The 13,559-nt window shown below is 45.5% G+C and overlaps 1 protein-coding gene across 2 annotated transcripts in view; it reads right to left on the bottom strand.

Annotated features, from left to right (window-relative positions):
- Positions 1-4,661: 4,661 nt before the first annotated feature.
- Positions 4,662-13,559, bottom strand: part of SEPTIN8 (septin 8) — a 34,732-nt gene continuing 25,834 nt past the window's right edge. Inside the window, exons 7-10 of one of the 2 annotated variants that reach the window (XM_068205697.1) lie at positions 13,262-13,430; positions 12,878-13,010; positions 11,995-12,185; positions 4,662-5,722 (exon numbers count right to left, since the gene is read on the bottom strand). In XM_068205697.1, coding sequence (XP_068061798.1) covers positions 5,668-5,722; positions 11,995-12,185; positions 12,878-13,010; positions 13,262-13,430 — 548 coding nt within the window. In that variant the 3' untranslated portion in view covers positions 4,662-5,667. Of the gene's footprint in view, positions 5,723-7,318; positions 10,147-11,994; positions 12,186-12,877; positions 13,011-13,261; positions 13,431-13,559 lie in introns of those variants that run through there. The other variant, XM_068205696.1, reaches the window with a different exon arrangement.

Here is a 13,559-nt window from a genome sequence, read left to right as displayed (position 1 = left end):
CTGCAGAACCAGCAGGTCCCAGCAAACAGAACAGCCAAAACAACAGGGCAAAAGTGTCACTGTGCTTCTCAGAGGATAAAGACACTTCATATTATCAGTCTATTTTTTATGTCCTCCCTAAGCAGTGTGTGTTACCCCTCAGTTTTAACAGTATGTAAAGACAGAAAGCTGGGGAGGGGAGGGACTTGGTCACAGTCCTGCAACCCAGGGATCCAGTTGGCAGGCAGCTACAAACTTCATGGAGAACCAAATGCCTCAGAGTTTATTTTTAAAACAGCCATGATGAAGTTTGACAGATTGAGCCTTTCATGCAGCTCATACCATTGTTCTCTCATTAGAGCTAATCTGGCTCTGCCCATGGGAGCTGAACAGGAGCTGCTGTCGAGGAATGGGCAGCCCCCACTGCTGCCTCTGCAAGAGTTCTCAGATGGAACCAAGGTTTTGATTCAGCAGTGAGAAGCTTGAATCAAACTTCCAGTTTTCCTTAAGGCCTTACCTTGTAATCCAGGTGTCTGGGATCTGTGCTTTTTCCTGGTTAAGCCATTACAGACTCTATCACAGTTCCTATGAAATGTGGGAGATCACTTCTTGTCTACAATCACCATTGCCTTGGGCTCCCACCAGCATGTGCTGGTCAGGGTATTTAAATTTATTCTGTTTTACCAGACTAGACAAAATAAAATGCCTTTAATAATTCCCCTCCACCACTACAACCACATTATTTCTTACAAATTGCTTAATCTTCATAGCAAAGTGGTTTCACAAAGGTCAGATTAAACCACTCTTGCACTTTAAACAGCTTCACACACCCTTTTAAAATTAGTGGAGTTTTTGTTTTAAACAATAGGCATTTTAGATGATTGTTATCCTATCTTGAGGGTATAATCCAGCCAGTATGGGATGGGTAACAGTACCACACCTGCCATCCTGTCACAGAAAAGGAGGGGGGTTCATATGGACTGGCACAGGCTAAATACTGAGCAGGTGTCTCGTGTAATGACATGGGATAAATAACTTGGAGACAGAGATGGGACAGGAGCAAGGAGAAAATGCTGTGTAACGGCAGAGCTCATCAGTGCAAGAGGAAAGTTTTTGGCCTTCTCCATTGTCTTATCTTGTAGGAGAGGAATTCCTGCACCAACCATGCAGGACTGATGTGCTGAGCAGCTGTTCATGCTTTCTCAAGTGTTAAATTTGCCAGAATGAGCCGTGTGTGTGCAGGGAGAAAGCCATGCAGCTCTTGAAACCACAAAGGAAGTCCCCAAGCGTTCCAGTAGCATCCAGTAATGGAGATTTAGTACAAATAACCTGTGTGAACAGACATGACTTGAACCAGCAGTAAAAGCCACAGAATTCCCATGAGCCAGGTCAAAGCTAACTCAAGCTGTGGATGCTCTGCTGAGGCGGGGGGCCCTGCCCAGGCCTGGGATGCTGCAGGAGCAGGACTTGGGGCTGGTTTAGACCACATGAGGTTTGTGAGGTCCTCACATACTCGGGCACCAGGCAGCAGCATGCCTGGAAAATGGTATTTATTTATGCAACCACAGGGAAAGTTCTCGTTTAATGGTAGGGCTCTTCCCTCCTCCTGAGCAGTACCTTCCTTTTCTTTCACAAGCTGTGAGTTGACTGCCTGGCTTTTGGAAGGAGGCTATCTTTTATAGTTGTCTTTTATAGTTTCTAAATAAAACATAAGCTTGGTCTACCTGTTCTCTGTGGCCCTGGAATAGCCCAGCTGAAAGGTGATGCCCACACCAATCCCTGCAGAAAACGGCTGTGTGACTGGCTCTGCTTCCCTCCCATCCCTTTGCCCTATCTCAAGCATTGTCACCAGCTGTGTGTACCCGTGGAAATGCCAGCAGCAGAGTTCTACACACAGTAATTAACATGCTGTAACTACACCACAACAATCATAACCTTGTGTTTTCCCCTCACAGCTGTGCGCCTATGGATACAGTTCTTGCCTACAGCTGGATGACGTGTTAAAACCTGTGAACAAACTCGCTTTTCAAAATCCCTGCAGATCTCTATGAACATCTAAAAGAATACATTAACAGGGGTTAATTCTAAAAATAAAGGCAGTGCTGGAAGGCCCTTCAGGGCTCCATGTTCCCAGTCAGGGTGCAAGATGCTACACTGGGATGGGAACAGTTCACCTGGAGCCTGCCTGTGCTCCCAGGACACACTGCTGCTTCTCTGGCAGTACAGCTCCCTCCCACACACCTATTCCAGCACTGTAGTTACCAAGAAGGAACAAACATTTTTGTCTTGACTTCAACAGGCTAAAAATGTCACTTACCTTTTCATTCTGCCATTGCTCAGAATGGAGCTTCCTATCCCAAAGAATGAGCTGCCAGTACAGGAAGGAGCTGCTTTTGCACAGGACCATTCTTGTTACAGAAGGAGCTTTTTGGATAGTGAGAATAGCACCAATTCTCTTTTTTTCTTGCAGAACAGGGTCAGAAGCTTTAATTTCTTTCCCCTCCCTGCCTGGACAAGTAATGAGTGACAAGATGAACACTCCCCACCCACAGCAGTGACAGGAGCAATTATTTTCCCCGGTGAATTTCAGAGAGGATGACAGCTCATCTGTGTGCCTACCTGTTTGGACTGTGTGTACAACATGAGTTTATTCCAACTGCAGCTCAACTCACCACTGCAGATCCCATTTGCTACACAGCAGTTACTGGTGAAAATGTGCCAGATTCAGTGAGTGCTGGAACAGGTCTGATGGGGTTATGGCTAGCTCTGTGAGGATTGTTGTTTTGGGGAATATTCACTCCCAGAAAAACTACAGAGAATGCTTATAGAATATTATCAAAGAGCTCTGACCTGGTAAGGTTCCTTCCCTTGGGGGATCTTGGCCCAAGTGAGACATACCTCTCAAACCAGACTCTTCTTGTTGTTGCCTCAATTCAGGCCAGACTTCCAGATGCCTGAAGCTACCACCACCTTGTAAACAAAGCTGCAATTACACCTGAAATCCCCTATGGTAAGCACCCACAGAACTGTTTTCTGTGGCTGTTTTAAACCACTTACAGAAACAGCAAAGCATTTCATATCCTCCCATCCACCACAATGTCCCCCATTCATAACCCCCAGCTAAAGGAACCATGTCACAGCTCATGCAGTCGCCCAGGAACTATTGCAGGTGAGGAGGGAGCTGCCCCATTTCAAGACAGCATTCACTGGGGTGTGTCCGACAATAAACCTGACTCAGTGTCACTAATTGTGGAGGAGATGACCTAGGAAAAGAATTCATTTACACAGTTGCACAAATAAACAAACTCCTGTGGTCAGAGAATTGACCAAGAAACAAGAAAACTGCAAAGGGAAAATAATGCAATAGTTACACCTCATTTGTGGCATTGCATCTATACAGTTGGTTTTTTTCCTCCTGCTAATTGACTTGGTGTGTTAAATTGAATTTGAGCAGTACTTACAGTTCAATTCTTTAGGAAGGCAGAACAGTGCACTGAGATGGAGAGATGCATTCACTTCTGGCAGGTCTCAGAGCCCCCCCTTTCTCCTCAGCAAGACATGCAACTGGAACCCCCCTGGTGACCTAACTATGGTCATGACAAACGGAACTTAAACAAATCTTCCGAGCAATTTGGAAAAAGAACAAAAAGCTTCTATTTCCAATTCACCTATCCTGCTGGGAATCTAACTTGACAAAAGCTCCAAGTTGGATGAAAGCTTTGCCAAAGGAATTAGAGTGGCTGCCCTCAAAAGAGAACACAAGCAAGTTTAAAACAGTCCTCAAAGCAGCAACAAAGGCTGTAGCATAGCTCAGCCTGATAGTCACACACAGCTTCAGCTTTGCCACATTCCGTGCAGGGCACCTCAGATGTGAAGACAGACAGAGCCCTCCTAAGCAGACCTCCAGCTCTGAATTCATGGCCCCCAAGACACAGCTGTGCCAGACCCTGGTGCTCCCCACCTGGTCCCACTTCCCCTGATACAAGTGGTGTCTCATCCCTGCCCACTGTGGCAGCAGGGACAGGCAGGGATGAAGAACATGGGGTGAACATGTTTGTCATGGGGTTTCATCCCTAATGCCTGCAAGGGGCAGCAGTCTCCATAGCTTCTCCACGTGTCCAGTTTAGTCCTTGTCAGGCCACATAGCTGCTACAGCTGCAATCTGTTTCCCAGTTCTGATTTAGGCTAAGGACACCCAGAGGGTTTAGAGACTGTCACTTGTCACACACCCTAGGGACAGGCGCTCAGTGCCTGGGGCAGTCAGCACCTCTACAGCAGCCTGTCTCTTGGGGGGTTACACAGACACAATGTCCCACGTGGGAGCCTCGGAGGGCTCCGGTCACATACACCCACACTCCCCATTCTCAGCCTTTGTCCCACTGTGGTCACACCACCAGCACCAGGAAGAGGCACGGGGTAAGACTCCTTCAAACATCCCGCCAAAGACTGGTTTCTGGTTTTGGCCACTCCTACCCTCCCAGCCTCGGGACAGTGGGGAAAGCAGCGGTCGGGAAAAAGAGAGGGAGACTGGGAACAGCAGCTGCCAAGACATAGGGTTGCACAGGGGACATCACACTTTAATCAGAGGGCAATGGGGTTAATGAGGGGAAACTGGGATCACACAGGGACAGAGGACATTTTTCTGGTTATACCTGGTGTACAAACCATGGTTTTAACAGATGTTTGTTAAACAAGTCAGTTTTGTTTTTATTAAACCCAGCTTTGGTACAGGTCATTCCTGAGATTCATTTACAAGGCTGTTTAAAACAAAGATAAACTGGAGCCTCTCCCTGTTCCTGTGTCAAGTTACTGGGGCACAGACATCACACTTTGTTTTTCCCCTTTCCCTTTTTTTAAGAAAAGCATTTGTGTAAGGGGAAGTCAGTCCGTTACAAACACAGAACTTACACCAGGAACACCGAGTCTCCAGCTTCAAACCATTTCTCCTCCATTAATAAATAACATTTAGTTGTGCTTTAAAACTGCTCCCTTCTCACCCATCACATCCCAGCGGGACGAGCAGAGCCCGGACTGGCCAGGCAGGGTTACCTGGTCCCAAAGCAGCAGATGGGAGGTGGGCAGGGAGCTCTGGGGAAGGGGTTATGGTGTGAGGCAACATGTGCAGCCCTCAGAAAACTAGAGAGATGAAGATTGGGGCATTTTGGTTATAAAACCTGTAAGTATACAGAAGCAAGCTGCACAGAAGAGTTATTGGTATGAAAGGTGAGAATCCAGCTGAAAGACTAAGGATGTCAAACTAGGGATGTCAGGTTAGGGACATCAGGTTCCCCAGTTACACCCCAAAACCAGACTGAGGAGAGGACCTGCAGGACCCTGTTACCGCAGCAGCTCGAGCAGCAAAGCTGAAAGCTCCTCACACTACCCCAGCTTTGTCCCTCACCTCTCTGGAGTCAGTGGTGTTAACTCCCTTGGGGTAAGAGCCCCAAATAAGCATTCTGGATTTAGTGCCAGCCATGCAGCAGCGTGAATTAGCAGTTTACCTTTTGGTAGGTATCTTGGATTTCAACATTACCAAGAAACCTGATTAAGCAAACTTTTCCCCATCAAAAGTCATGGTGAATTTTAGTCCTTGCTACATATTCTCTTCTGTGCAATATATTGCAAGCTTAAAGGTGTAAGCACCAATTAATTTCTTCTGCATGAGATGTTTTGGCCTTAATAAATCTTCTAATTAACATATCTTCCTGTCGTTATGGAGTACGCACTGGGAAGACTAAAGAAGCTATAGAAAGACAAAAGAGAATCAGTGTTTAAGTTTCAGTTATTTACATTAAGTAAAGACAGCATGAAAGGTCAAAGCACCAATCTATTGTACAGACATTTGAGTTTAACCCATTGCAACTTGAAGAAGCTCTCACAGCTGCCAACATCTTGTTTGGAACTGGTAATCAAAGGATTGATTTAAAATTTTAATGAAAAGACTGCTGATGGAACATGAGAAAGGACTGCTGAGGGAACGTGAGAAATTCCAGGTGACAGAGACCCGCAAGAGCGGCCAACCAGCACACACAGATGGAGCAGTGGCTTTGCAGGGTCCTCGCCTCATTCCATCCCTCACAGCTGCAGAGTTCTCCAGAGGGAACAGCTGAGGACAAGGCTGGGTTTGTGGGGCTGTCTCCTGAAGGAAAGTACCATCATGTCCCAGGGCCTTGGCCACCAGGCTTCAGCTGTGGAACTGTGAAGCATGGGCAGCACCTACCTCACTGCTTCTCTAACTATGCACTTCTGTCCTCCTCAGAGCATCTCCAGGAGCTTTGCACAAACAGTAATGAATGCTCTTAACACTGCTCCTCTGGAAAGACACTTGCCAGCGCTCATCATCTGAATCACCAGGTGGCCCATTTTCAAAAGCTCCACCACCTTCAGTTCCCTGAATTCTGATGTACCTGAATGCATGTGCTCCTCTCTGGTCTCCTAGATTTGGCTTTAAAATGTATTGGGATGGAAAAGGATGTAAACATTTCATACAAACCAGTTGGTATCAACTGGTAATTCCCTACTGAAGCTTTTGCCTAAAAGGTTTCCAGTTGCATATTCCTAGAAAGTCCTGAGACGCAGCCAGGATCACCAGCCTGGTTTTCTTCTTCAAGGTGGGGCTGCAGAAAAACCTCCCACCAGAAGTATTGCTACAGCAAACACTGCATCAGCCGAACTCCGCATTGGCAGTGTCTGAAGTGCAGCACTGATCTCAGTCCAATACCAAACAAACCCCACAAGGGCCCAAAGTTGAGTGAATATAACTTGGTGTGTAGCAATGGCCCAGAGAACAAACACTGAGAACACATCTTTGGGTAAAGCTTCAGCTGCTTTCTGAAAGCAGAGCACCAAACTAAAGCTGTGCTCTTTTGCTGGCCTTGACCTAAGTGTATAATGTCCTTCTCCAGACAAGGAACACAGCTTTGGATGCACCACCAGGAAACCTCTCCACCTCTGCTCCCTTTTCACTCTGCCTTTAAATCACCTCTTTGGGCACCATGAAATCAGCAAAGCTGCTGGTACATCCCCCTGCTCAGTCACCAGATCTCACAAAGGAGATGTACCAACAAGCCTCAGAACTCCTTCTGCCCAAGCACAGATAGCTTTTGGATTAATACCTAAGAATTTCTCTTCAGATTACACAGGAAGTACATTTCCGCATACTCCGTGATTAGCTAGTTAATTAATTAGCTAATTATATTCCTGAATGTCCCAAATAGTCATAAGATAGCCTGTGACTGGTAAGCTTGCATTCATGACACACTATTGTTGTGACAGATAATACAGAAAATAACTAGATTGCACAGAAAATGCACCACTAAATAAACGACACCACAAAAACTCAAAATACATGTGAGATTTAATAAAAGAAACAAAGTACAAAGTGAGTGGAAAGAAAATAAAGAAAAAAAAAAAACCAAACCATGAACCCCAACACGCTGGGAATGACAAAGCAAAGGGATGCAGCAGGTCCCAGAGGGCTGTGTCCCCCGTGCAGGTCCCCAGGGTGCCTCCACGGCTCCAAGCCACCCCCATCTACACCCCTGGGGCAGCCACCTCAGCCAGGCATGACCCCCCAGAGACCCACAAAACACAGTTTAATTTAGAAAGCAGACAACATACAGGACAGTAAACGTTTAAATGATAAAAAAAAATGGATAGTTTTTCCCATTAATACCAGTCTTTTACAGATAAATATATATAACAGCTGAAAGATGTGTAACTGGATGGTTTCAATAATTTCTGAGGGGTATTTCTTTTGCTTTTTCTAGCCTACAAGATATTAAGTCCTCAGACTGGGTGAGCTCAGCATCACAATGTATTTGTAATTTGTTAAATAAAAATAAGATATAGAACTACCCTACCACAATACTTAAATCTTGTCTCAGCTGAAAGAATAAAACAAGTACTCGGGGAAAAAAAATATGACTGAGTCCCCTTGAGGAGATTATGATGTTGAACAAGCAACTACAACGACAAGGGATGTCCATCACAACATAAAGTATATAATCACCATCATCATGAAAATATTGTTACATACATTCTGAATGTCTTCTTCAGAAAATGCTGTAAATTTCTCCATAATGCCCATGGATTTGAAGATTTTTACTCTTTGTTACAATAATGTTTTTTAACTACCTGTTATTCTAGGAAAAAATAATTGATCTCTGACAAGCCAGGGCAGAGAGAAATCATTTGCATAGATCTTGCTGGCTGCAGCATGAGATCAGGAGAGAACTGTTGATTGGGAACACACTGGTGAGGCAGCTGGATGCACACCAGTACCACCAGTTACTGTTTCATCCCAGCATTGGCCTTGGGAAGCAAAACAATGAACCAAAGAGCATGGCCTGCTCAGGCAATTAGTGCACCACAGTTTCTCCCATTAGCAAAAGATTAATAAAAAATAATCTGCTACATGATTGGTCTGTAGTCAGAGGTGAGGTGGAATTGTCTTCTTGCATATAACAGAAGGTTGGGTTCCTTGTATGTGTTTGAGAAAACAACACTAACCCTCCTAACATTTGATAGTTACTCTTTAAAATACATCTAACCTGGAGGCACAGCCTTAAAAACTAAATGTCCAGCTTTCAGCAGACTCCCAACAAGTGCAGAATTTTTATTCTTTCAACAAAAGCCTGTTCTAAAAGGTACCAGTGAGATCTTTGTGAGGTTCTTTTCTAGCACGAAGCAGCACTGTATATCCACAGAAAAGGCCAATGTCCATTGGAAAACAGTTTAATACCTGAGCATGTATTTAGAAAGGGAAAAAAAAAAGGCTGCTTTAATGGAATATGAGAGTTTAAGAACCTCAGAATCCAGCAAAATGCTGCCCTGTGACAGCTCAGACCCAGGCTCTGCATTTCCTTCTGCACAGCACATCAGGAATTTGCTGACAGCTTAAAGACAAGTCTTTAACAAAAAATGTATCAGAAAAATCCTGTAACATTAATAACTAAATAAAACTGCACACACTCACAACTAACACTTAGCCAGCCAGTGTTTTTATAAACTCTAAAGACACTATGTGAGGGTTAATAAATTTCCTTTGATCTAGCCTAGGATCAGATGGATGGATGGATGGATGGAATTGGGTCCAACTATTTTTCCATGACAACACAGCTAGTAACTCTCTGTTCAGTTATTGCCTTGCCTATTCACAAAATGGTTTGAGTGGAAAAAATTAATATTGATCCTAATTATTCCTCTAAGCTCAGTTGCCCAGGAAAACAAGGCTGTGATTTCTAGGCATGAGGGGTTGTCAAAAGAAGCACCTTCTAAGAGGGACAGAGCCTGTCAGCATAAATACAGTGCACAGCTCAAGAGAAGGGGATTCTCCTTATTAGGCACATATTAGGTTTAAGGTTAAAAAGTAAAAGTAAAGATGTTGGCTTAAATAGTTTCCACAACAGTAAACACATTGGTAAGTGACAACTGAAATGTTACACAAATCCTGTAGTTCCACTTTGTACAACAAACTCTTATGAAAAACTTCTCTTTAAATGTTCTACTTTAGCAGTAAAGAAAATTCAAAACATTGTCCCATTAATTTTATTAACCACTCTCTCTCGCCTTATATATATATATATATTATAAATGATGTAGATAGTGTTTAGAGTAATTCAGGAATTAATACAGAATTACTGGAATGAGGGTTACTCTGACTAAGATTCCTGCAGAAAGCCTTATGTTGTGTTTTTCCACCCATTCTAAAAACTACTTGAGAATTTTGTTAGAAAAACAAACATTTCAGCATTCTTCAGACCACTCCTCTCACTGTGCATGTACAGGGGAGGTCAATGAGCCTCCAGAAGTCACCTTGGCCAATTAAAAAAATGCAGAAAGCAATTATTTAGCTGGTGGTAAGATGAGTTCAGTTATGGTCACTTCATACATGGCTGCTCCATCACTGGGTTTAGAACAGAACATTACTTGAGGGATTAGTTGGCTTTGTTTAACAAAACGTACATGCAAGGTTACTTCCTGCAAACCTCCTGATAATTCTGTAAAGAAAACAGCAGGAACACTGCAACCACCGGAGATGCTCATTTTCACTTTGGTCCACTCACACAATGTTATGAGAAGGGTCACTCAGGGTGGGAAACTCAAGCAACTTAACACATGAAAGCACCAAGTCCACTCTTGGCCTGAAAGTCTGTGTGTGATTAACTGAAAGAAACAAAACATAAAAAAAGCATGAATTAAAGTTATGAAAATCAAACAAAAGTGATGTGTAGTGAAGTATGTTAAAACAAAAAAAGGAGGAGGAGGAGGACAAACACTGCTGGGGCAGCTGAAGGCTTCAGGTGAGAGCAGCCTGGCACAACCTGCTGCACCAGAAACACTTCTCTTTCCCCCAACTTCTGCAAATTTTAAACACAATTTTTTACTTATTAAAGCTACTAAAAATACTGCCTTGAACCAGGAGATGATAAAGACTCCAACTAGCTCTCCTAAATACTTCACTTGAGCAGAAATCCCAAAACCCCATATTTTGAGCTAGCTCACCGTTTTGAAAAGAAAAAAAAAACCAAAAACCCCCAATCCAATACCATCCTGGTGATGGTGCACCTCCTCTAGCTGTGCTCCGGAGCAAGAGCCCCCTGCCCCAGCACCATGTGGGGTCCCCCAGTGTGCAGAGCCCAGGCTGTGGGTGCCCCTCGGACCTCTGCAAGTCAACGAGCTGCCTCCCAGCCCTGCTCCTGACCACGGCTCGTTTCTGTCACTACCCAGAAGAGGAATGGTCCAGACTCACACCTAGAGGTGGGCTAAACCCAGCAAAGTACAGGAAAACCTTTTCTGTTGCAGCCAGGAGGAGCAGAGGGGAAGCTGCAGCATTTCTTGGCCCATGTTCACAGTCCTTGCCTGCTGCTGGCATCACTTGCACAAGTCACCACTGTGCTCATCTTCCCCAAAGCAGTCCTGGGTCCAAGAAAGCTCTAGGATTCAGCTCCTAATTCAGATTAAACCCTATTTCCAGCAAAGAATTTTACAAACCATTTAGATTCTGTGTGTGAGGTGGGTCACGCCCAGAGCACTACGAGCAGTCTGCAGAAGAGAGCGCTTTGGTTTTAGCACCAAAACATCTACATTCCAAGGAAACACTCAAGTAATCTACCCCATTATCTTCCAGAGGAAGAAACAAATTGCTAGGATGTCAGTATACAGAATGAGCTCCTCTGGTGCTGCAGCTCACAGCAGGGGAATGACAGACCACAAGATCTCATCGGCAGTGAGAAGCTGAATGCTGTGCTGTCAAGCACAAACTTGGGTGATGCTACTCTTTATGGTCTTTTTTTTCTTGCCATCATTAAGAGGCTCTAAAAGCCTTGCCACCAGCCTGCTCTGGGTTTGACAGAATGCATTTCTGACTCTTGAGCTCCTTCATGCAAGGGGAAGTAACAAAAAATGCTGCAATAGCAGAATTACCAGTTTGCATGGCAGTGCTCCATTTTGCTCCCTAGCCAGTGTTCCTTAGAGACCGGCTTGAATTGGAAGCAGGATAACCCCCCCAACATATTTTCTTTTTAAACCTGTTTGTCCCATTCCTGGCCTATCACTACACGATCAGGTGGCTGGAACAGCAATATTTACATACCCTCCTGCTGGCTTTAGCAATGTCAATTAATGTGCAGCAAAATAAGATAAGAACTCTGCCTTTAGGGGAAAAGAATCTTCTTGTAATCAGAACTGCGCCTTGGAGCCCCATTTCACAACCTGAAACAGCTGTCACAGAGGCAAGAGTGAACCCCATGGAACCATAACCCCTTAGAGAATGGCCCCAAATTGCAAATCCCTCCCACCTGCAGCTGCCCAGGCGTCTCTGGGCAGTGCTTGGGCACAGGAGGGGCTCATCTCTTCTCTGCTTTAAGCAAAGAATCAGAAGGATGGGAATTAAGATTCCAAAATCCCCTTTTCTCTGTATGATGTTTAAACAACTGACCAAACATTAAAGCATCTGAGCAGACTCCTAGCTTTCCAGTGGCAGAGGAGGAAGACTCCAGTTCAGACACTTACTTTTTCTTGTCTTTGTCCTTCTTCAGCGGCTGCTGTGAGGTAGCCTGCAAGGATTGGGACTGCAAGGTTTCCACTGCCACTTTCCGCCTGTTGAAGGCGTTCATCTCTTCCTCCAGCTCCCTCCTTTTCTCCTCCACCTTCCTTTTCTCTTCCTGGTGTATCCTTTTTAAGTGCTCAAACTTCTCGTGCAGCTGGTAGGAGACAGACCCCCTGAGCATCACATTCAGCTGATTTTGGCTGTGCTAACCCTGCCCCAGGAGCCCTGTCACACCTCCCACACAAATCCCCACCACAGGGACCAATCTGCTGGCAGAACACAGCACCCAGTGCCCACCAAAAGCAGGGAAGACACAATAAATTCAGCTCTGCCTGACACCACAGCAAACCAGGGGCAGCATGAGCCCTGGAGATGAGCACAGGGGATTTTGGCCCAGGCTGTAGCCCTGCATGGGGGCTGGGGACATCACAGATCTTTGTTCCTCACTGGTTTGGAGGATGGCCCATTTAATTCCACCCCAGTCACAGCTGCTTCCTGAGGCTTCACACAGGAGACTTCACTAAACTCACTGTGACTGGGGACCCCAGCCCAGCTGCCCCTTTTACTCTGCTGTCCAGTGAGCCACAAGAGGCCATCCTTGTCTCTGTGACAAGGATGCTCACCTAAACTTCCTGCCAGTGGCAGGAAGCTCCCCAGACAGCAGCTGTATTTCCACATGGCACAGGACAGGGAAGACTACTTTCTGAGGCACCTAAACCAGTGATGTGTTTGTGCTTTGGCTGGTGAGGTTTGCTGGAATGTACTTTCCAGGATTCATGTATTGCCCAGACCCAGATTCCCTGCTGGCTGCAGTTTGGCTTCCTTGCGAATTTTTGGCACACCCACCTCTCTCTCCTTCTCCTTCAGCTCTGCCTCTGTCTCCTTGACTTTGTTAACAAACATTTGTCTCATTTCTTCCTCTTTCCTCTGGAGCTCGCCCAAGAACTCTTTCCTTTTAGTCTCATATGTTTCTTGGAGGCTGGGGAAGAAAGCAAATGAAATGCAGACTCTCTGGATCCTGATGAGTTAGTGATGGGGCAGTGCATGCCTGTCTGTACTGTTTGGAAAAACAGGCAGGGAAGGGAACATCCCAATCAGCTGCAAAGGTCGAAGCCAGCACTGGCATTTTCCAGCTGGCACTGTGGATTTCACCTAAAAACCACCCATGTTTTGGGGCTGTCAGTACCAAAATCTCACTCTAAAATGATGCTAGATGTGAAGGCCTCTCACCTGAAGGGCTGGTTGTCTGGATCTGTGTCCTTGAAACCCATCTCCTCCAGTTTGCACCTCCGGTAGAGCTCGTAGTGGCGGGTGTGGGTCTGCTCCCGCAGATCTTCCATGTTCACCCGGATCAGCATTTCCCTCAGCTTCACAAAGTCACAGTGACTTTCATTCTCCACTGACAGGAGGGAAGGGACAAGTCAGCAAACTGCAGGCGTGGTGGGGGAACACAGGGGCACACACGACTGGCTCCAGATACTCGCATCCAGAGGAGCCTGTTGTCCTGCCCGGGGCACAACACAACCCT

This window comes from Anomalospiza imberbis, chromosome 15 (genome assembly GCF_031753505.1).
Source record: "Anomalospiza imberbis isolate Cuckoo-Finch-1a 21T00152 chromosome 15, ASM3175350v1, whole genome shotgun sequence".
NCBI classification, from domain to species: domain Eukaryota; kingdom Metazoa; phylum Chordata; class Aves; order Passeriformes; family Viduidae; genus Anomalospiza; species Anomalospiza imberbis.
Note: the sequence above shows the minus strand (reverse complement) of the source record. Positions and strands in the feature narration are given on the sequence as shown.